The 23,332-nt window shown below is 38.2% G+C and overlaps 1 protein-coding gene across 19 annotated transcripts in view; it reads left to right on the top strand.

Moving 5' to 3' along the window:
• The window catches only part of dcun1d5 (DCN1, defective in cullin neddylation 1, domain containing 5 (S. cerevisiae)), a 44,236-nt gene extending 20,904 nt beyond the window's left edge, over positions 1-23,332 (top strand). For all 19 annotated transcript variants that reach the window (XM_069891192.1, XM_069891191.1, XM_069891198.1 and 16 more), the window contains 7 exons: positions 625-695; positions 11,941-12,032; positions 12,237-12,345; positions 12,441-12,545; positions 12,688-12,790; positions 13,012-22,569; positions 23,221-23,332. In XM_069891192.1, the coding sequence (XP_069747293.1) occupies positions 625-695; positions 11,941-12,032; positions 12,237-12,345; positions 12,441-12,545; positions 12,688-12,790; positions 13,012-13,067 (536 nt within the window). In that variant the 3' untranslated portion in view covers positions 13,068-22,569; positions 23,221-23,332. The remainder of the gene's footprint in view (positions 1-624; positions 696-11,940; positions 12,033-12,236; positions 12,346-12,440; positions 12,546-12,687; positions 12,791-13,011; positions 22,570-23,220) is intronic.

Raw genomic sequence — 23,332 nt, 5'->3', positions numbered from 1 at the left:
TATATGTCCTAATTGTACCAGACTCTTACCGCCACTCCTTGGCAATGAATTGCAGGCACTTCATGTCCTCTGCTGTATGCTATTCTCACCCTGGGTAAAAATATGCTGGCTGTCCACCCTATTTATGGCTTCCATAATGTAGACACCTTCAAGTTACCTCTGATCATTTTCCACTCTAAAGATAAAAACCCTAGCTCTGTTAACCTTGCCTTATAAGATGCATTCTCCAATCCAGGCATCATCCTGGGGTAGATCTCCTCTGCACCCTCTTCATAGCTTCCACATCTTTCCTGTAATGAGGCAACCAGACCTGAACACAATATTCCAAACATGGTCTCAGAGTTTTGCTGCTAACTTTATTTAAACACCTGTTTTGTCCATTTCGTTTCAAGCGAGTTTGATTTCTTATTCTAGACGCATCTGATTCTTTAAAATGTTAATGTTTGTGTGCTTGTTACTTTCAAACTGCTCCATTAGGGTCAGTTTATTTTCTTTCTGGTTCTAATTTGGCTTGCTGTGTAGAGTCCATGATCACAATGTCTATCTAAACTCCATCCAAATGCAGCAGGACAAGGTGATATTTTGGATAGAAACAAGATTTTTTTTTCCATTTATATCTTAAAGGAACAGATGAAGTTGTTGGTCCTGAGGGAATGGAAAAATTTTGTGAAGATATAGGTGTGGAGCCTGAAAATGTAAGTTTTGTCCTTTAAAAATAATAATTTAAAAACCAATAATTGAAATAACTGCAAAACAATACTGGATAGGAATATCATTTAATAATTTGTCTACAACCAATTTTTGATTAACTTCAACGCTTTCAGCAAAATATCAGTGTTTGCTTACCTCTTGCTGTTGTGGTCTAATCATCTTAAACTTGATTGGTACAAGATACTAATGATTGAAAAGTCGAAGATTTGCTTTAAAAATAATTGAGTAAGAAGGAATACCTGGTTACCAAAAGGAAATATGATCAGCTAGTGGCTGGCGTTTGATGCTTTATTATGAAACTGTATAAATGCATTCCAATTAATGTTGGTTGATCCAATGAATTTTCTTTTTAAAATATTTTTATTGCATTTAACAAAAACCCGTGTGTATGTGTGTATAAATTTTCTCTCATAAATAAGCATAACCATAATTATTACATAACTTCAGGACATCAAATTCTATCATAATTAAACAATTAAATCATAACTTGTACTATGTCCAAAAACATTAAATACAAAAAATTATGCAAATAATACATGTAAAATTCCCTTGTATGATATTTTGTACTACTTTGATGTGATTGTGTTGTTCTGTGATTGTAATCTGTAGTTAAACCCCTTGTCTTGATAATAAAAAGTGGAAAAAAATTGTCCCTAGTAATCTACCCCTTCCCTCTAAACAAGGTTACCAGTATATGTTGTAAATATGAATCAAATAACAGCCCCCAGACAGGGAACCCCTAGAGCACACATGTCAAACTCTGGCCCACGGGCCAAATTTGGCCCACGATATAATTATATTTGGCCCACAAGATCATTTCAAAAATGTATTAGAGGTGGCCCGCCCTGTAGCGAGAGCCGATGCTGTTTTTTGGTAATGTCACCCCCACCATCCTCCCCTTTCATTGCACATCCTTCCGCATTGTAACACGAGAAATTGTAACACGAGAAGTCTGTCGATGTCATCAGCCGGCAAGCCAGTTGGAAGGCTCCCCGCACAACCAGTCACTTTTCCCACCTGTCGAGCGGTGCGGCGGATGGGCGAGCCCCGCGCGACTGGCACCGGACGGCCCTTCCACAGCGCGAGCACACTTCTCCCGGTTGCCATGGCCTTCAACGCTTGCACCCGCGCGGACCCCAGGGACGGCTGGTTCGGCCCTGCACATGAAGAGAGAGATGGTGGCTGTCCGCAAAGGCTGATCGACAGCGCACTGGGCCTGAATGGGTGGGTAAGCAGGGGTGGGCAGAGGGTGTAGGTGAGGAGTAATGGGCAGGGGAAGTTATGGTGGTGTGAGGGGCAGTTAGAGGGAGGGATGAGTAGAAGGAGGGGTGGATAGGGAAGAGGTAAAAGGGGAGGGGCAGGGCGAGTGGGGAGGGGTGATTAGAGGGTGAGAGACGGGTAGAGGGAGGAACAGGTTGAGGGGAGAGGCAGTAGAGGGGCATGTATAGGATGGGGTGGGTAGAGGCAGAGCAAGTGGAGTGAGGGGTGAGTAGAGGTTGGGTAAAGGACTGGTCAGGTAGAGGGATGGTGGGCCGAGGGTGAATAGAGGCCTAGAGCCTGAGGAGTGAGCAGGAAATGCTGAGTCCTGATGCAGGCCAAAATGGACACAGCCTATGGTCCCATCTCCACAGGGACCAAATATGTTGCCCTTAGGTGAAGCAAAGGGTGAACTTGAGCTACCTACTCCTGACCTGTAACATTATCCTCCTAAAGTTATATCCTAAAGTTTAACATTACATATGTTGAAAGAAGAGAAAACATGCAGATGTTGTTGAAAATTTTCAATAAATATTTAGTTCGGCCCTCGACTTAGTCCAAGTTTTTAATTTTGGCCCTCCGTGAATTTGAGTTTGACACCCCTGCCCTAGAGCATCCACACCACTTAAATTCTCAGGTTATGATAATAACCCATGAATGGGCCTCACATCTTATCAAATTCAGACTTTTCATCTTTAATAGTATATCTAATTTTTTCCAATCTTCAATAAGACATGATATCATAAACCTTTGAATGTGAGTGGGGTGAAACATTATCTTTCCACTTCATCAAAATTGTTTCTCAATGAAGCAAAAGCTAGAATTCTCTTCTGGGTCGAGGACAGATATATCCTCTTCTAGAGAAAAAGCAAACAAAGGGCATGGTTCCGATTGATTCTTAAGAATCGTTGATAAAGTTTGGAAAAGATCTATCCAAAAATGTTCCAAGTTTGGACACTCACAAAACGTGAATCAATGAAGTTTCAAATATTTTACACTGATCACATCAGGATAAAAATGAGATAATTCAACTTTAGACATGTGTATCTGTGCAGCTCCTTAAATTGCAACAAACAATGTCATCCACAAAATGAAAACTTATTGATCCACTGAATTTTAATCAGAGGAGTATGAAGTTGGGATTTATCCAACTCACTCATTCATGAATGTGGTCATATTTGTCCCTGCAATGACCAAAGTAAGATCCCAGTATGCATTCATGCATGTATCTCATACTTGTTGTATTTTGCCATTCCAGGAATAATTCTTTTGTAGGAATGTTTTGTTTTCAGGATCAATTTGCCCTGATGAATACATTAGTCATTTTGACTTCTGCTATAGAGCATTTTATCTCAGAAATTCTAAAGCTACGAAGAAACATACTAGTAAAGTGATGTCATTGTTCTTAAAGTTCATGAAACGACGAGCATTGGTCCTAAACACTGAATCAAATCTCAAATTGCCAAATATACCCTGCTGAATTTTAAATCTAGGCGTAGAGCATGGTAACAGGCCCTTCTGACCTACAACCCCCATATGTTTTTAAAGGGTGGGAGGAAATTGGAGCATCCAGAGGAAATCATGCAGACATGGGGAAGATGTACAAACTCCTTATTTGTGCTTGCAAACAAATTTACAGATAGGCCTTTGATTTTGTCAGAGTAAGACAATAAATGCCCAACAGATTTATGCAGGTTTGTCTGACTAAAATGAAACATCATGCCCCAAGTGTTCTAATAAACAGAGATGGAGATGGTATTTTCAGTAAAACTCCAATAAATTAACATCCTCACGAGTTGGGTTTTGTACAGACAGATTTTTCTGGACTGTTGGATATAACTCCAATTAATACAACCGTGTTCACTTCAGATGTTAAATTGTAGTGAAACAGGTAAGTGTAAACAATGCAGGAAATGAGGTTTATTGAGCCAAATATAAAGCCAGATTTCTGAACACTGATGGAACTGCTGTTTCCCATGGATAACTCCCTGTGTAGTGACTACTTTACATTATAGTTGCTTGGATGAGGAAAAGAATCCTGTCTACGACTCATTTAAACAAATTCATACTTAAGTTGAGTTTTCAAAAGTTTATTCAATGATATTAAACATTGCTACTGTTATAAGTTATTAAATGTTGTTAGACGGTCAATAGAAAATGTCGAATATTCTCTGCATCCTCCATTCTGTCAAACAAAAACTAAAAATCTTATCTCCCAAGAAAACTAGATATGGCCCTGAAGTAAGGATGTTTCTGGGAGACAGCCTAAAAATATGTTAAACGAAACCCCTGACAGGCAAGTGGCAAGCATGAAACACATTTTAACCGCTTGCACTGGAAGTAGCCAATAGAAGCAACCTCCCTGCTTGTCCTAACTCCTCTATCCCCAAAAATCTCAACAAAGGCATCACCACCAGGCCCCAAAACATTTCCAGACAAGATCCTTGTGATCTAATCTAATGCTCCTATCCAAATTTGAAAATACAAGAGAGGAATGAATGCTGTCAATCTTATTTTTTCTTTTACTCAGCCCACAATTTTCCATTGTCTATGCAGGCTACTTGCAATTTCAATATTTCATAAACATTGAATGGAGTAAAAGTTCTCTCCCAGCCTCCACAAGTAGTGTTCGAGAAATACTAGGGCAAGGTGTGTGCTGACTGACTCTATAATGTTTTGCTATACTGTATATACTTGTGGAAAAGTTGAGTTTTCTAGACCATTTTTAATGTTAAATTCATGGAGTCAGCTGTAATATGGATACTACTTTTGAGGAGCAGAAATTCATAGTAGAATCCATAATAGTTTTATCAGTAGTAGAAGGCCAAATGTTCTCTAAATAAAGAACAAAAATACAATGAATTAAAGTAATAATAGTCTGTGCGTCAAAATCCACACCCTACAAAGTAATAAAAACCATAAATAAGGTGTTGTAGCTCTAAGAAATGTCTTCCTATATTTGCTTTTATTTGTAATCATCACACCCAACAGACGAGCTTGGTCAAATCTGTTCAAAGCTCATAATTACAGTACATTATCATTACCAGTACCCACTGTTATGCTGTGCACATGGCTACAACTCTCCTGTACTTTCTTGCATCACAATATCCTTCTCCTCAAGTTAAACTGTTTTTATGGTTTAGAACCTGGTATATCAATGCTGCATTTTCATTTTTAATTCATCTACAGGTAATTCAATGTAACTTAAGGCTGTAATACCAAAATGGTAAAGACATACAGAACTTCATAGAAATACAGTGCCACTCTCCACTAAATGGTTTCTCCACAGAACAAGTTTCTTCACTTTCATCATATCTGGATTCGGAATGTTGATATCATTTGGTTTACTGCATTTTTGTTAAAGCATTCAATGCATCAAAATCCACAAAATATAATAAAATTATCAAAATAATTGGCAATTGAAACAAATAATGGTTGATGGTAAGCTTTTATTTTTGTATACATACAAAAATAAGTAGTAAAATGTACTGTAATAAGGCTTACAATTGTTATGACATACACCAGCACCCATAGAAATTCACCATAACAAACAATAATTTTTATTAATGTTGACACTTCTTACTAAACTTGACTCTAACTTCACTCTACTATGCACAAATGTATATATGTGTGTAGCAAAACCCAAACCATTACAGTTAAGGCATAATTCTGAGGAGATCATTTTAAAGTTCAGTCTCCAAAAGATTTTGTCAAAACTCAGTCTTTACTGCTGTTCTTAAAAAGTTCTCAAACTCATGAAATTCTTGTAGAATTGTTTTCAGAAAATTGTTTCATACAAATGTTTTTTTTTAATTTTTTATTTTTCACACCATAAATCACATTAGCCATGATACACACTTTTTCCTTTTCACACATATACAGTGACATTTTCTCCCCCGCCCCTCCCTCCTCCCAACCCACCCCCCCCCCATCCATTTAAGGTATACAATCTAGGATACATTAACATATAGTTTAAGAAATAATATTGAAATATTCGAACAAATATGGGAGCCTTACATTAAATACAATAGCGAAAACCTACCGGGGACAATCATTACCTAAGTTGATGGAAGGAGAAGGAAAGAAAAGAATGGACTCAGTAGAATTTCTGGTGTATTTTTGTTGAGTGACAACATTGTCTGACTGGTTTCATACAAATGTTGAAGTCTGGAGAAAACTGCATAGAGGTTTCAGAACTTGTGTTTTCACAATCCCCGGCAAGGGTTATATGAAGTGGCTGTGTAAGAGCTGAAGTGGCTCTTCCTTGCCATTGATTTGTATCTCTCATGGTAAAGAGAATACAAGAAGAACATTACCTCTCTCACTAGGGGCTATGGCATTTCTGACCTCCGATGAAAACTAGTGTAATTAAAAATCTCCTTGAAGTGTCTTTAATCACATGACATGACCTAACTGCTGATTTTGTTTGCAGTTCTTCCAAAAGTTAATGAGCAGTTGGTTTTGTGTGTATATAGATCATTGAAGCAAAAGCCTGCTTTATGTCCGCAGGTACTTCTCTGAGTAAACAGCATTGCCTTCAACATTTCAGGTTTTATAGCTGCTTACACAGCATCAGCCAACAGTGGTTTAGCAGACATTTTGACTTTCAAAATGATTTCTGTCTGTAAGGGACTGTGTGTATCCCTGTCCACCCACAATGCCTTTTCTAAAACATATATATAATTTTTCCTAAATATTAATAATAAAACAGTTTTGTCACACAATTGTAGATGGATTCAGTCATTTTTAAATTTTTATCATATATTCTGGAGAGGGGCCATGGGTAACTACTGTATGAAAGGTTAAAATTCTGTATGAACCAGCTGGTGGTTGGGTCTAAAACCAGTCCCAGAAAATGGGAATACAGAGTATATTCACTTGTTGGTAGTCCCTGAAAATGGACATGAAGTCCAAAGAGTCGAGCATTTCAAACACAGAAGTTCATAAAATCCTGTAATATATTCTTCGATGTCTTCAGAACCAAACAATGCATCATAATCATCAGTATCTTCATCATTGCTGCCCATAGTCAGAGGGAGTACATCATCTGCTTCTTCATCCAAGTCATCCCATAGACAATAATCTTCTGTACCATCCAATGCATTTCTTGAATGATTTGACAATGTCAGCTTTCATTTCCTTCCATGAATCAATGACCCATTCACAGATCAGATGGTGATAGAACCCACATACATTCTCCTTTTATGTATTTTTTTCCTGCATCCAGTTATTCTACTTCATTCTCATCATATCCTTAAATGGCTTATTGATACTAACATCCAAAACACTTGCAAGTCCACTGGGAGTTACAGCTATGTCAGTATTTTGTAATTGGAGGTTATCAACAACATTCTTCACTAGAAGTGCCCTAATCTGTTCCCAGGTGAGCAGGTTGTAAATTCCAAATTTCCTTTATCCATCCAGCCTTGTGGATGTATGTAGATAACAAATCCTTTTGGCAGTTTCTCCTTTGACAGATTTTTCTCTTTAAAAGCAACCATTGGTTTTAATTTAGTAGCTTCAGTCATACAAGAAAGTGAAGTAAGCCTACTTTTCTCATGGCTACTGGTTTTCACCACTTTTTTTTCCTTTGTTTCACGGTTCAATTCTCTGGCACGTCCAAAAGTAATAAATGTTTTATCCATGTTCCCAATGCATGCTGACTTGTAGACTTCAATTCTGCTGATGTCTGATTACAAACTGGTAAAAGTGTAACATCTTATCTAGATCATCAGGCACCTTTTGTGAAAACTTAATTCTCTGCCAAAGTGGAAAGTAAGACTGCCTCATGAACTTTAGTCCACCACCTGCCATAAAATCCGAAATTCCTTCCTTTCCAGATTCCTTTCATGCATTGATTTGAATGACACCACAAGTAATACATTTAACATCTTGATGATTTTCAATCACCCACTCAGCAACTTTTTTTTCCCCAATTGTGGCCACTTGCTAGGTTTACCTCTATTAGCACATTTTCTTTTTGGCATTGACTGAAGCTTGTTTGATATCATTCTACAGTCTCTCAAGTTTCTCCAAAACAAATTCTCTTGCTGCTGCACAGTTACTAGTCTTCTCAGCATTTTCAATAACTTTTAGTTTAAATTATGCTGTATATTTGTGGTTTCTTCTGGAGTGCATTTTTACACAAAATAGCAGCAAAATTTTAAAACCTCAGCTGTACGGCTGTATTCCACGAGTGCTGTGTGAGAACGGGTTGTGACTCTACCTTTTAAATTTTCATGCCAAATTCTTCCATTTGCTGTGTTTTCTAATCTAGATTTTTTTTTTCATAATGTTTAAACTAACATTTTAAGCAAGTTTTTTTTAAAGTTATCAGACCCTTAACACACATATGGTCTCTCTGATCATTGTAGCTGAGAAAAATCAGTAGCTGCTTGTACAATCAAATCCTGCATGAAGCAAGGAGTAAAAACTTTGTTAGGCCTTGGAAAAAATAGATCAGTAGTGATTTACCAATATTAACAAATATTTGACAATCTGAAACTGACAGTAATAATAATACATTTCAGCTGAATCAGCCAAGATGCTATCCAGAATCTGTGAACCAAGCATTGGCAGACCAAGCACTGTGTTAACATACTGTAACAAAAGTTAATGAAGTACCCATTCAGAGATATGTAAATGCATTAATACCTAGCTTACAGTATTTAAGGAATGATGATGTGATATACACGGTACTGACTTAGTAATAGGGTAATATATTAATGAATTTCAGCCTAGCTGAGTTCCTATCCGTGACTATTTACATCTGCGAACAGCGATCAAAGTTTTGTGTTAAAGCTTTTGTAATTTTACAGTACAGGCAGTCCCCGGTTAAAAGCGAGTTCTGTTACCTAGGTCTGTCTTTAACTCGAATTTGTATTCAAATTGGAACATGTGCATGTGGTCCTTATTTAGCAGTTAGTCAAATGTGTGCCCTAGTATTCAATATATATTTTACCTTTCTATGCATGTAAAACACTTAAGAAACACTTTCAAATACAGTGCAACATCTTAAACATAATAATACAGTACATAATTAGATGATGAAGGAGAAGATGATGGAGAGATGGCCACTGTTGGAGAAGATGGACCTGGTGCTGGAGAGTCAGGGTTTGATTCTGCTACTGGAGAAGGGGGGGAGTTGATTTCTTGAAATAGACATCAAGAGCTGTTTTTTTTCTCATCATAAATGGCCTTAAATCCCCTTGTAGATTTTGTACAGAACAGCTTTATTAGGATTTTTCCCATGTGAAACTTGGAAGTGGAATCAACTACAAACAGGCATCTGTTCATTTCTAGCTGCCTTTAACCCAATGAGGCAGTAGAGTCACCAAACTGTTCACGAATCACTTGTAAACCACGTGAAATAAGAGTATGCAATACTATACAGCTGTAATGTTTGAATCGGTACTTTTCCATTTTGAATTTGTTCCTGCACTTGCTATGTGTGGTGCGCTACTCTCTCATGATGCTGGGCAATGGCAGCATCGCGCGAGTGTCTTGCACAGCATACTCTCTTGAGGTGCTGACTCAACCACACTTGAACCGGAAGTTGACAGCGTTCTACTTCCAGCTGACTTGACAGTCGTAAGTACAAGTTGTTTATAAATCAGATGTTTTTAACCTGGGGACTGCCTGTAATTACGATATTAAGCACCCATTTAGGGATACAGTAATTATATTGAAGTAAATTCACATGTTTTCATTTGTATAAGAAATGGTGGTGTGATATACTGCATATTTCAGATGTCGGGTCCCTATTTTCAGCCTGATTTTCATTGTTTTAATCATATATCAGCAAAATAAGTCAACACCCATCCCAAAAAAAATCAAATTGACTGAGCTGTTGGGTGTTGCTGGAAGGTGGTTGTTATGGAGCCTCCAACAAAATGACAAAAGTATGAAGCAAGTTTTAAGTTAATAGAAATGAGGGGGGGGGGGGGGTTGTCCATGCGAAAGATATTCAAAAAAAGTAATAGAAATGGCCAAAAAATCCAGCAACCGTGCTGCTGCAAGAAAATTTGTTGTAGGTTGGTTCTTTTTGGTGTTTCAGGGTCGTCTTTTTTGTTGAATATTTTATTTTTTTTGTTATCCATCAATAAAGAAACAAACATTACAGACTACTTCAAGATGTATAGATATCCCCCAACAATCTACATACATGTGATATTCCCTCTCCCTCTCCCACCCCCTTAAAAAGAAAAGAAGGAAAGAAAAAAAAGAGAGAACACTTGGTGCGGTTTCGGCGATTCTAATGGGGAGGCTGTAGAGCCACCTCCTTATGTAATTTATTAATCCACCTATTGGTATTTTTGTCAGGATGTGGCTACAGTTGTGCTCCTGTGTACGTCAGATATGGTTGCCATATTTTAACAAAAGTTCTATGTCAGTTTCTAAGATTGTATGTGATTTTTTTAATTCCTTGGGAATACTGCTATGCATCTCTGTAGTTCACCTACTGATAAGAAGAGGGGGAGTCAGACTTCCAGGATATCGCTTTTTGTTTTGCTAGGAACAAAGCATTTAATTCGAATTGAATTTGGTTAATTAATAGCCTATATCCATGAGGTTCCCCAGGAGATACAATGTTGGGTCCTGGTTAGTGTATCGGCTAAATCCTGCCAAAATGGGCCCTACTTTCGTTTTGGATCATCTTATACGCTGAATCTACATCAAGCTTTTTTGTTAGTTGAATTTATGGTCTCATTTTTGTATCTGGAATATAAGTGGACACCTGATTTTTTTTTAGGGTTTCAAGACTACTTATAAACCAAAATATACAGTACTTTGTGATAATCACACGAATTACACTACTGGTAATTATAGTGCTTGGTCGTTAATGAATTTAAGGAATCTGTAACCTAATGTTTGTAAGAACTGTACATCAAAACACATAATACAGAAAAAATGTCTTCATCGTAATATTTATGTTCAGGTTCTTGCAGCTGTTGATATATAATCTGTGTAGAACTAAGGTCAACTTTTACATGAGATGTGTAGAACATTTCAAGATTTTATGGCCAAAAGTAGGGTTTCATTTGCATGAGATCAACTTTTACACGGATGTATGCAATATGTTGTGATCACATGCTGGGCTTCTGATTCACAACACATGGGTATATTTGAAGTGATTATTTGGAGACCAGAAACAAGCACATACCTTGCTTAGTCAGGCCTCGTTCAAGATCCAAAGATCAATGCTCAGTAATTGTCTTGGTAATTCTAATGCTGTGTTACACAGCAATTTCTAACAGGTTGTTAACTTGCATTAGAGAATATTTTTATATAAGTCATTAGTTGTGTATTAGTACTCGAGATGGCAAAGGCCGACAGCATCAAATCCACGCTGTTGAAGATCCAACTGCGCTGGGTTGGTCACGTCTCCAGAATGGAGGACCATCGCCTTCCCAAGATCGTGTTATATGGCGAGCTCTCCACTGGCCACCAAGACAGAGGTACAAGGACTGCCTAAAGAAATCTCTTGGTGCCTGCCCCATTGACCACCGCCAGTGGGCTGATATCGCCTCAAACCGTGCATCTTGGCGCCTCACAGTTCGGCGGGCAGCAACCTCCTTTGAAGAAGACCGCAGAGCCCACCTCACTGACAAAAGACAAAGGAGGAAAAACCCAACACCCAACCAACCAATTTTCACTTGCAACCGCTGCAACCGTGTCTGCCTGTCCCGCATCGGACTTGTCAGCCACAAACGAGCCTGCAGCTGACGAGGACATTACCCCTCCATAAATCTTCATCCGCGAAACCAAGCCAAAGAAAAGCATGGTGTCCACTGAAAGGAAGACAAATTGACCAGTATGATCTCTCTACTCTGCATTTGGTGCCATGTTGGAATCTCTGGGCTGTCCAGAAAGACAGGCATTTTGGGCTCAGGATGGCCCAAAGGCCATATGTTGTAGACCAATGTATTCAATGTGCTGAAAACACACTTAATATTTTTTTCTTTTCTGCAGATTATCATGTTAGTATTAGCATGGAAGCTGGAGGCTCAAAACATGGGGTTTTTCACTAAAGAAGAGTGGTTAAAAGGAATGACATCATTACAGTAAGAAATCTCAGTGAATTATGCCTGTTCTACAATATATAAAATTAAATTATGACAGTCCATTCCTTTCTGTTTAATTGCTAAGCAACCACATGCTACAATTCATGCTTATTCCCAGTAAACTTGTATGAAAACTTTGTTTATCCTTTTGGATTTTTGCTGAGGAAAATTTGATTTTTTAATACAACTTTTTTTTAACCTTAGATGTGACTGCACAGAGAGGCTACAGAGCAAGTTTGATTATTTGCGCTCGCAACTCAATGACCTATCAGCTTTCAAACAAATATACAGATATGCCTTTGATTTTGCTAGAGTAAGACAACAATAAACATTTTTATTGTGTTGATTTTTGAATTGTTTCTTTGGTGAAATATATCTTGAATCCTACTCTGTGTCCTTTCTTTTAAGGATAAAGACCAACGTAGCCTTGATATTGATACTGCAAAGTCTATGTTAGCTCTACTCCTCGGGAGAACATGGGCTCTATTCTCTGCCTTCTACCAATTTTTGGAGGTACTTCATATAATATTTTTTAAATAACTCTAGAAAATGATTGCAAAATATTGCAAGTGCAACCACAAATTTTAAAAAATAGAATAACTGAAGAGTTTTTTACAGGGCTTTTTTTTTTATAATGCATACATTCTCTTTACAGCAATCAAAATACAGAGTTATGAATAAGGATCAATGGTTCAATGTCTTGGAATTCAGTAGAACTGTACTTGCAGACCTTAGCAACTATGATGAAGATGGTGCATGTAAGTTTCTTTCCCAGATATGGCCTTAGCGTGTATTATTCCAATTTGGCCTTGGTGTGTATTATTCCAATTTGGCCTTGCTGTGTATTATTCCAATTTGGCCTTGGCGTGTATTATTCCAGTTTGGCCTTGGCGTGTATTATTCCAATTTGGCCTTGCTGTGTATTATTCCAATTTGGTTACCCAATAAATTGTAATGCTAAGTTATCTTTTGCTTTCAGGGCCTGTGCTGCTTGATGAATTTGTTGAGTGGCAGAAAGCAAGGCAATCATCATAACACATTGGAAGGAAACAGAACTAAAGGAGAGCAATAATGCTTTGCTATCCAACCAAACTTCACCTTTAATTATGAAATGGAAAGTATTTGTCAAAAGCCATCTTTTATCCTAGCTACAGACTTTTCAGTGTTACAAGAAGAGAGAAGGTTTTCAAGTTGCATCTATATTAAGCATTTCAATATGTATTCATCAACTATGGCACCTGATGTTGGGATTTTGTCCAGTCTTGAGTCTTAATGCTTTTGGCAATGTTATAACTTCATAAGTACTTTGATGAAGCACATTAAAAATTATAGGTTTTCATTAGAAACAGAAAGAATTTTCATGTGTGACTGCGAGATGAAAGGTCTTGAATTGTATGGGTGTGTTTTTCAGGTGTTGAAAAGTGTATGCTAATTGTACCAGACATTTGCCATTCTTTACCATACCAAAAACTGACTGAACCTCATCATATGTTGTTGTGACTTTTTAGCACCTTTTCTGTGGTGATCTACTATATCAATAGGTACTGGTGTATATCAATAGGACTGTGAGCTCAGGGTTAATGGTAATGACAGTAGCACCACTGCAATGCCACGTAACAGAAGATTACAAGTAATACAAATGTATATTTAAATTTGTTCATTGACATTGTTAAGGTTTCCACAGATTTGCCTGTTTTCAGGAGTTTTTTTTTATTTATTATATGCCCATCAAGAACAAATGGAAAATTGCCATATAAACCTGAATTAGGAATTGGAGGAAAAGGTGGAATCGTAACAATAATTAACATAATTCTTCAGTACTTAATGAGCAAACAATATGGTTTTGGTTAGTTCTTAGCAACAGAAGCTAAGTTGTCACCACTCGTAATTGGCCCTATTGTGCTAAGTTCATTATTCGATTATACAGTGTCCAATGTTTCCTTCTCCAGGATAGAAAGCTGTCATTAGCTTGAACTAACTATCTTGTGCTAATCATGAAAGCTTCCGTACAAAGGTGATGGAGTGGGATCTCAAATTTAAAAGAAAGTTCTTATGCATTGAAATACAGACAGTGGATCTCTAGGAAATAGAAAGTATGATCTAAATACTTCAGTTTGAAACAAATGTTGCGAATTTTCTTTCAGGACTTTCTATTGGAGCACATTCTTACCAAATCTTAAGTTTTATTTTGCAGAAGCTATTGGGGCAATTTAATTACTGGAACAGTATGACCAGTTCAGAAACAGTAAAAGCTACTGAATTACTGTTTATTCAAAGGCCCACAAAGTCAAATGTTAAGTGGTGTTTTGGGATGCACTTTACACACTTCTGTACATCCTAGTGCCAGTTGATATTTAAAAGTAGTGTATTTTTTATAAGTTCACATTTTAAAATTGTCTTACAGATTTTTAACTAAATTCTTTGGCTTAAGAGTGCAAAGGGCCCAAAGTTGAATGCTCAACTTTTAACATCAATTGCTTAACATAGTAACCAATAAATGGATAAAAAAAACCTCCACTGCCTTCTTCCACCCACTTGCACATGATGAGCCATTATGCACACATTGCTGGAGCGAAAAGTGAATTTGTGATCTGTTCCAATGGATCATACACAGTGCCTCTTAGCAAAAGTTATTAATGTGAATGAGGCTTGTTATTGTACAATTGCTTACTTGAAAAGAGTGCTTTTTAAACTGCTAAATTAGTTACTGGGACAGTTTATCTGAAATAATATGCTCTTGCTCAGGGACAAGTTCTTCCCTGCAGTAAAATAACTAACAAAATATAATTAAATCTAGTCTCTATAGACAGTGAATCTTTAAACAAAAGTTTTTTTTTCTTAATAAATCCTTGCGACCAATTGGGTTATTACTCAAAAGTGTAAAAAAAATTCTATCAAAACTTCAGTAAATCTTGTGTGGCTGTTAAAACTATAAGGGATGTTTCAAGTTTTCTTCAAGTATTCTGTTTTTAAAAGGTTTTTTTTTTCTAATATTGCCATGTATTTCTAACCTCTGAAGATGTTCTGTTAAATTTCACCAGGGAATTAATGCATTGATGTAATTTCCAGAAGTATCGACAATTTTCCCATATATAACTAGCTGTTATAATGTTTTTTCTGGCCTCACTGGCATTAATTTGACACCCAAAGTCAGAAAATTCTTGAGATTCCTTGAGGAGCCTATTGTTTATGTATCTGAAAAGCCTTCCCGCAAGAAGACATGAACTAATTGATAATGTTCTAGATGATTAAAAATCATGCAAAGGTATTTATGCATTTTTTTTTAAAGTTACATCATCAACTTCCAACTTTCAAATTATTTTTTTCTTTTATTCCTTAAACATTTAAATAGACAAGCAATTTTAATTTTTTTTGTTCTGGCAGACACTTCAAGTACAATTTTATGCTTTGTACTTAACATTCAAAAGTTAAAACTTTAAATCTTAATAATAGCATCACTATTTTTGCATTGCTCTCTTTATAATCTGTTGTGAACCCCATCTTCTGGTGGAGGGGAATTAAAAAATTAATGGGCAAATTTGGAAATACTCTAATTGACTTCCATTTGTAGTTAACTCCATAGTTTAGATATGGTCATGGTAGCACAGTTAGCTTAGCAGTTAGTGCAATGCTATTACACAGGTTTGAATCCGGCAGTCTGTAGGGAATTTGTACATTCTCCCTGTGTCTCTGTGGGTTTCCACCAGGTACTTTTGGTTTCTTCCCACCCTTCAAAAATGTATGGGATTGTAGGTTAATTGGTGTCTGGGGTTGGGGGGGGGGAGGGAAACGGGATGCGTGTGGGTCAGAGGCCTATTGCTGTGCTGTATGTCTAAATTTAACATGTACCCTATTCCTTATTTGTTTCCCATCATTTGTATTCAGTTATCTTTAGAAGAGAAAACCTAAGTCAGATGATGAGTTTCTTAATCAGTGACACATGAGAAATTATAGTCATAAAAATGTGAAAAGCCAAAAGATATCCAAGGAATTTACAGTCAATTTTTTGTTCCTTTCTTTCCTAATTCGAAGATGCACAGAACATATTTTCTAAATCTTAGGAAACAATAGTTTTACCTTAAATCCAGAATTTTAAAAGGGTGTTTAATTTCTGTGGCATGCCAACACAGCAAAATGTGCTGTGCATGAGAAAAAGGATATAATTTCCACCTTGTCCACAAAATAAAACCCTAATCTTTGAGAAACATACTATTGCAGTATTTAGAAAGAATATCAATATAAATTGAATAAGCTTCCCTGTGTGGGTTGAATGTACTTAATAGCATTTCTTTTAAAGGAGAATACTGTAGGTGAAACCTATAGTTGTTTAGTGTATTTTTGATTTTAAAATATGCTGCTGAATATATAATTGCAACATTTTTTTTCTTTTGTCATTTTCCAATAAGTGCATTTCAATCCCTCAGTTTTCCCTCAATCTGAGGCAAACTAATATTGTGGAATGCAACAAGGGGATTATTATGCTTTAAAGTCATGCGAAAAGAATAGAGAATCCAGTATTGTTAACAATTCAATCCAGTTTATGACTTAATAAAATACTATTTCAACTTGTTACAACTTTGCATCGTTGGAACGATCCTACGAAAGGAGCTCAATTGTCTGATTTCACTGCTCTTACTCAGTGGTATCCACTCACTGGTTCCTTTCGATCGGAATTATGTTATATATTTTTGCATTGCCTAATTGCAAACTATTTAAATTGAATGATAAACTTTATAAAGAAGTTCATAATGGAATATAAAATGACTGCATGTTTTCGTATTTAAAGATATTGATGAGAAAAAAGAAAACCTATTGCAATGCAACTTAAAGCAAGATTACTGGCACGCCAAGAACTGTGAACTCTGGCTTTTTTTTTGTTGTATAATAATAAAAAGGAACTGTTTATTTAAGTGTCTTACTCAATAATGGTGAATAGAAGGAACATGGACCCCAGAAGTGTTCCTTATTATCGCTGAATTTTAGGAATCAGTAGTTTTACCTTAAATCCAGAATTGTGTGGACTGTCAGAAAACTCTTGAGTTTGGTGCATTCTCGAACGAAGCATTAAGAGACCGGTTAGTAATGGGTTTAATGGACCACAGTGCCAGAAAGCGACTGCTAAGTACAAAAGAAGTAACCCTTAAGTCAGTGTGTGACATAGCCTTGAATTTCAAGATGGCCGATAACAACTTGGACTTTGGTCAAAGCAAACCACAGATGATGGATAAATTTTCCTGCCAAGAATGTTTCCACTGTGGTAAAGCCAACCATGGTCTAGTTAGATGGCATCTAGATCTTCTGAAATAACAACTATGTGACAAAGAGGAGCACATCAGAGCCAAGTGTCCAAGAAAGACAGTATTACCAAAGGAAAAAGGAGAAAAAGTGAAGACCTAAATATAGAAAACAGCTCTCCATGTGAAAATAAACAAACTTCAAATGGAGTTAGACACGGGGGGTGCAGCGTTATTGTTAATGCCACTAAAGTTACCTAATCTCACCATTAAAGAGTCCAACATATGGTTACAAATGGTCACGAGAAGAAAGTCAATGTGTTTGGAAAATGCAAAGTAAACGTGGAATATAAAGGACAGACACCGAAAAGATTACCCCTCTACATCGTTGACACCAAGGGGTCGATGTTCGGAAGAAATTGGTTATCAGACATTCAACTAGATTAAATGGAAATTGGATCTGTAATTAACATATTCTTGGAGAATGAGGCCAAGCCAAAACTGGAACAAGTGTTTAAGAAATATCAGTTTTTGAGGAAAAAAAACAGCCTGAGGAATATCAAAAGAGTCCTAGCGAAGTTGCACTTGAAATCAGATGTTGAACCCAGGTTCTATAAGCCCAGATTGGTACCGTTCGTAATAAAGGAAAAGATTGAATTGGAACTTTTAAGATTGAAAAACAAAAGGAATCCTGGAAAGAATTCAATACAGTGATTGGGCAGTTCCCATCGTGCCAGTGCAAAAAATCAACAGAGAAATCCGAATTTGTGGTGATTACAAAGTCACCATTAATCAGGCTCTATAAATTTCTGAACATAGTATGCCCAAAGCAATTATTTCAGGCCCCAAATAGAGGAAAGAAATCCATGAAGCTGGACTTATCCCAAGCATATCAACAAATCGAATTGGATGAAGCTTCAAAGAAATATGTGGCAATCAATACTCATTTGGGGTTATTCACCTATATACGATTGTCAGATGGAATATTAACGGCCCCGGCAATATTTCAAGCAGTCATGGACAAATTATTGCATGGCATAAATGTAGGATGCTACCTCGATGACATCATAATTACAGGTCAAGATAACTCCGAGCACCTATCTAACTTAGCGTTCTAGCATGATTTCAGCAAGCAAATGGGTGTGGCAGGACAAGTGTGTATTTATGGTACCTTCTGTAACATATTTAGGCTTTATAATAGTGAAGGAATCCAAATGGATACAGTTGGTACTGATGCTGTCCACAGAGCACCCTACCCAACAAATCAAGCAGAATTGCAGTCATTCCTGGGTTTGATTAGCCATTGTTGAAAGCACATTCAGTTTTCCGTGCTGTCATTGTTAAATGGTTATATAGGTTGCGCTATGGGCCGGGAAGTACTTTCGCGGGTATTTGCTTTTGTCGCAGTAGCTGCACCTCATGCTCGGCAGTGGCAGCGACAGTCAGGGGCCCCAAGTCCTAAGATTGTGTCGACCATTAGGCCTCTGCATTCCTGATGGGCACTACTAGTTGCCCCAATAACCACAAAAACAAAGACTGAGGTTAACGGTAGGCTTTATTGTACAGAAGACTTGAGCTGGCCTGAATCCAAGCTAGGGAAGTGCAGGGAAGGGAGAGGTGGCTTGACCTTTATGGTCTAGGCCACAGGGGAGGAGTCCAAGGGAGAGTGTCATCAGGGGGTGGGCCAGCCCATGCCTTTACCAGCCAATGACTATGTACAATCCATATCATTACAGTTCCTTTGAGCAATCTCCATCCCTCAGGCCTCTGCACCACTTTCCGAAGGGACCATTCACCTTTCTCTCGGAGTCATTCCTGTATTTTATGGGAACTGAATCCAGCAACTAGTCCATTGTGGATGACTTCCTCCTCGTAGATCGCCACAGTTACGTCCTGGCATCCGCAATCTCATCCCAGCTCCCACATGGCCCTCACAAAATCATTGACCGACTCATGCGGACCCTGGCGTTGTGAGGCAAGCTGGAAGCATGTGTACATTGCATTCCTTGGGGCTCCATACTGCTGTCAGAATTGGGCCATTGCCTCTTTGTATCCAGTGCAATTGTGAATTAATTGGTATGCCTGGTAGCCTGAAATCTGTGAAGAGCTGGTCATATTGATCACCATTGGCTGTGATTTTGTGGTGCCTCAGGTTGGCCTTCAAACAGTGTAGCCACATATCAAACTTTACAGAGGCCTCTGGATCCTTTGAATCGATCTCCAACTTCTCCAGTCAGATTGCCTTGTCCATGGGACTTCAAAGTTCTAATAATAAATTGCGGCACGATCAATGACCACCCGCAGACATGAAACAGGAAGTCAAAGGCTTTATTGATCAGAAGACCCAGACATTCCTCTACATGCTGCTGGTATGAGGGAGGAGACTACGGCTCGGCCTTTATTAGGGGATCTTATAGGGAGGATCTACAGGTGCAGAAGGCGGACCAGTCTGCCCAGCCCAGTGTAGATTGTGTTCCACCACAGCGAGTTGCACACAAAGATCCAAATACAGAGGTCAATCCAGAACAAGCCTATGATATTTAACCTAAAGGTGAAGCTGGATACTGGATCACAAAGCAACATCCTTCTACTCAGATTCTACCACCAGAGAACATAATAAAAGGATATCCAAAAACTAGTGCACTGGAAACAGCAAATGTAACATTCACAGCCTATGTTGGACCCATGATCAAGCAGCTAGGGAGAGCTAAGATCAATGATTCCCATAAAGGAAAGAACATCCTCTGTAAATTCTATGTAGTAGATCTAGATGGTACCAGCAATTCTAGGACTGAATCGCTGCTGGGAGTTGCAATTGATCTCTGTCAATTATGAAAACATATCCAAAAGGATCAACAGAAACACACAACAAAAAGAGGAAATTATTTCCATAGAAGTACCTTCCATGCCATGGCACACAGTGGGAGCAGACTTGTTCATTGAGAATCAAGACTGGTATTTAATAGTAGCCTGTAACTACTCTAAGTTTCCATTCGTCAAAAGGGTGAAAGACCTGAGAGTGTGTTGTAAGGGTTTGTGTGGATCCCACAGGTTAAGAATCAGACCAAGGTTGAGGTACAAAGCACAAGTTTATTTTGGGGATTCAAATGGGGCAGCAGGGTCAAAATACCAAATGAACTTATATGCACATGCACAATCTTCTTCTTTGGCTTGGCTTCGCGGACGAAGATTTATGGAGGGGGTAAAAGTCCACGTCAGCTGCAGGCTCGTTTGTGGCTGACAAGTCCGATGCGGGACAGGCAGACACGGTTGCAGCGGTTGCAGGGGAAAATTGGTTGGTTGGGGTTGGGTGTTGGGTTTTTCCAACATGCACAATACACAAGAGGTAAATATACACTTCAGGTAACAAGGGAGAAACCGACAGAAACTGGGGAACATACTTGAGTATACAATCAATCCAAAAGTCAGAATCAAGGTGATACTATGTTCCCCCACCCCTTGACCAGTATGGACATGGCTCTAACTACCTAACCTCAGGACTCACCCCAACCCAGTGCAAAAGGTGATACTTGCGTGACGTGAGGGTTCGAAAGAGGCAGAACAAAGGGGCTCATGGTCCTTTTCCGTTCTGCAGCTGGTTTTGGGGGGAGCAATCACTCTGGGTAGGCTGGGCCCTGTTGGCTGCTGTGGCCAATGGCTCGAAGCCAAGTGCAGGGGTCAGCCGAGGTGATTCACCTAGGCCAATTGAGTGAAGGTCAGGACAGTCTGGGCAGGCTGCCTGGACTGCAGCACCTGGTGACTTAGATGGTCCAATTCCAAGGGTCACCTTGATGGTTGGGGTGAGTCTTGACTTTGATTGGCATGCAATGTGTCCTCCGACTAGGAACGCAGCAGCACCACCATGTGGTGGCTGCAGCCTCTCCATTACAGAACGTCAACTATCCCCTCAGAAATGAGAGTGCTCCTTGCTAAACAAGGAATACCCGAGCAAGTAATATGTGACAATGGAACACAGTTCATGTCACAAGAATTCAGAAAGCTGGCTGCAGAGTATGAGTTTGTTATCACTACGTCATCCCCATACTATCCCAAAGGTTATGGATTCATTGAAAGACAAGTGAAAACTGAAACACACACTAGTTAAGGGTTTCGAAACAAAAGAAGACCCAGACCTAGCTCTTCTATCATTATGAGCAACACCTTTAAGGCTGACATGAAGTCCCTGGCAGAACTTCTAAATGGCAGGAGATATAAAACAATTCTTCCAAGCAAAATATATCCTCCAAAAGTCCAGGAAGAAATCAGAAGAAGACTGGCTGACAAGCAAGAAGAAGGATGCCAGCATTATAATAAATATGCACAAACATTGCCAGAACTCATCAGAGGGAAGAATGTACATATTCAAGTGCTGATGTTGAAAACAGGATCCCAGCAAAGGCCATCAGAGAAGCTGAGACACTAAGATCATGCATTGAAAAGACTGACTCTGGCAATCAGCTGAGGAGGAACAGAATTCACATCTGGCCGACACAAGATGTGATGAAGCAGAAAGCTTTAATACCAGTAAAGCCTGCATCAAGTGAGGTATCAAGTGAAGAGACAACAACCTTGAAACATCAACACAGCAGTTGTCTAGTGAAGCACAACAAGCTACATCACCTACACATGGACCAGCAACACAGAGCCCAATAGTTGCAGCCAAATCCACAAAATGGCGAAGCAACATACCACTGCCAGTGCGATGTCGATAAAAAAAATTAAAGTAGTTGTGTAAATAAACTAACGTACAAGTCCAGTTACTTAAATTGTACTGGAAAGAAAATTATAAAGAACACTAATTTTTTCTTTATCTTAAGAAGGAGGGATATTATATAGTCAGGATAATGTGAACTATTTTGTATCCACGTAAGAATACACCCTTCTCACTGTAGTAACTGTAGTGCACCACTGTGGGGTATATGTATATGTGAGTGTGTGAACAGTTTCCTGAGAGAGATGGTGGAAGGCATCAGCAAGTAGCTTCTTCTGTTATTTGAATCTTGAATCTTTAAGTTATTTAAGAAGCCTCCCAAGTAACACAGAGACATACCTTATCAAACGTATTCCTTCAAAGTGAAGATCAAACATGGTTCTTCCAGAGCCTGAAAAATCAAGGCAGAGATGTGCATGGCATTAAGAAAAGACAAAGATATTTTAAAATAGCAAATGCACTATGCTTGAGAAAATAATACTTTAGGATGTGACACTTGGTATGTACTCATTCCCTACGGGAAATGTTGACATGTATCTTGTGAAATACCAAGGTCATATTTCAAGAATAGTGGTGATTTTGAAAAGATCTGGTAAGTAAGTTATCCTTGTTAGCTTGGTATGCATACATTTTGTTTTGAAAGTTCTGGTAGTATTAGCCACAAAATACTTGTTCTTTTAAATTAACATCAGGTAAAATATTCTAAAAACAATAGTTAGAAACAATGTTATTACATTATATTGTTGTTCAGGAGCTTTGCCATTTGATGTGGGTGATCATGTCTCTCCATTCATCATGGTCTCTGACCCTTTGAATTGTAGTTGTTGCCTCCCCTCTTTCTAACCTAATGTTAATGCATCTATCATTTTCATTCTCTGTCTGCCGTGTGTGTTTATACATATATATATATATTTGTGTGTGTGTGTGTGTGTGTGTGTGTGTTATGTATGTGTGTATATATATTTGGAGACAGCTTTCATGGCAGAGCTGCAGTGTTCCCTATGGGACCCTATGGGACCCTATTGGAAGAAGTCTTTAAAAAGAGTACATTCTGATGCAATGTTTGACCTGTAATGTGTGTTTACTGCATTTGCACTGTTTGATAAGTCTGCCAGTATTATTTTGAAGTTTTACTTCAAAATTTTAAAAAAACATACTAGTGATGTTATGATATTTTATGGGTATTTATTGATTTAAATTTATTTAACATCCTACGCCCCCCCCCCCCCCCCATTTTGTGCAGTTTTTTTTGAAACGTTGGATTTGCTTAAAGGGACCATCATTTTAAAATGATTTGAAATCTGGAAGATTCCAAACAACGGCAGATGTCTGGTCCTGACAATCCTGGATAAAAG

Source organism: Narcine bancroftii, chromosome 7 (assembly GCF_036971445.1).
Source record: "Narcine bancroftii isolate sNarBan1 chromosome 7, sNarBan1.hap1, whole genome shotgun sequence".
Lineage (NCBI taxonomy): Eukaryota > Metazoa > Chordata > Chondrichthyes > Torpediniformes > Narcinidae > Narcine > Narcine bancroftii.
The sequence above is the reverse complement of the archived record's forward strand: the minus strand, read 5'-3'. Positions and strand labels throughout refer to the sequence as shown.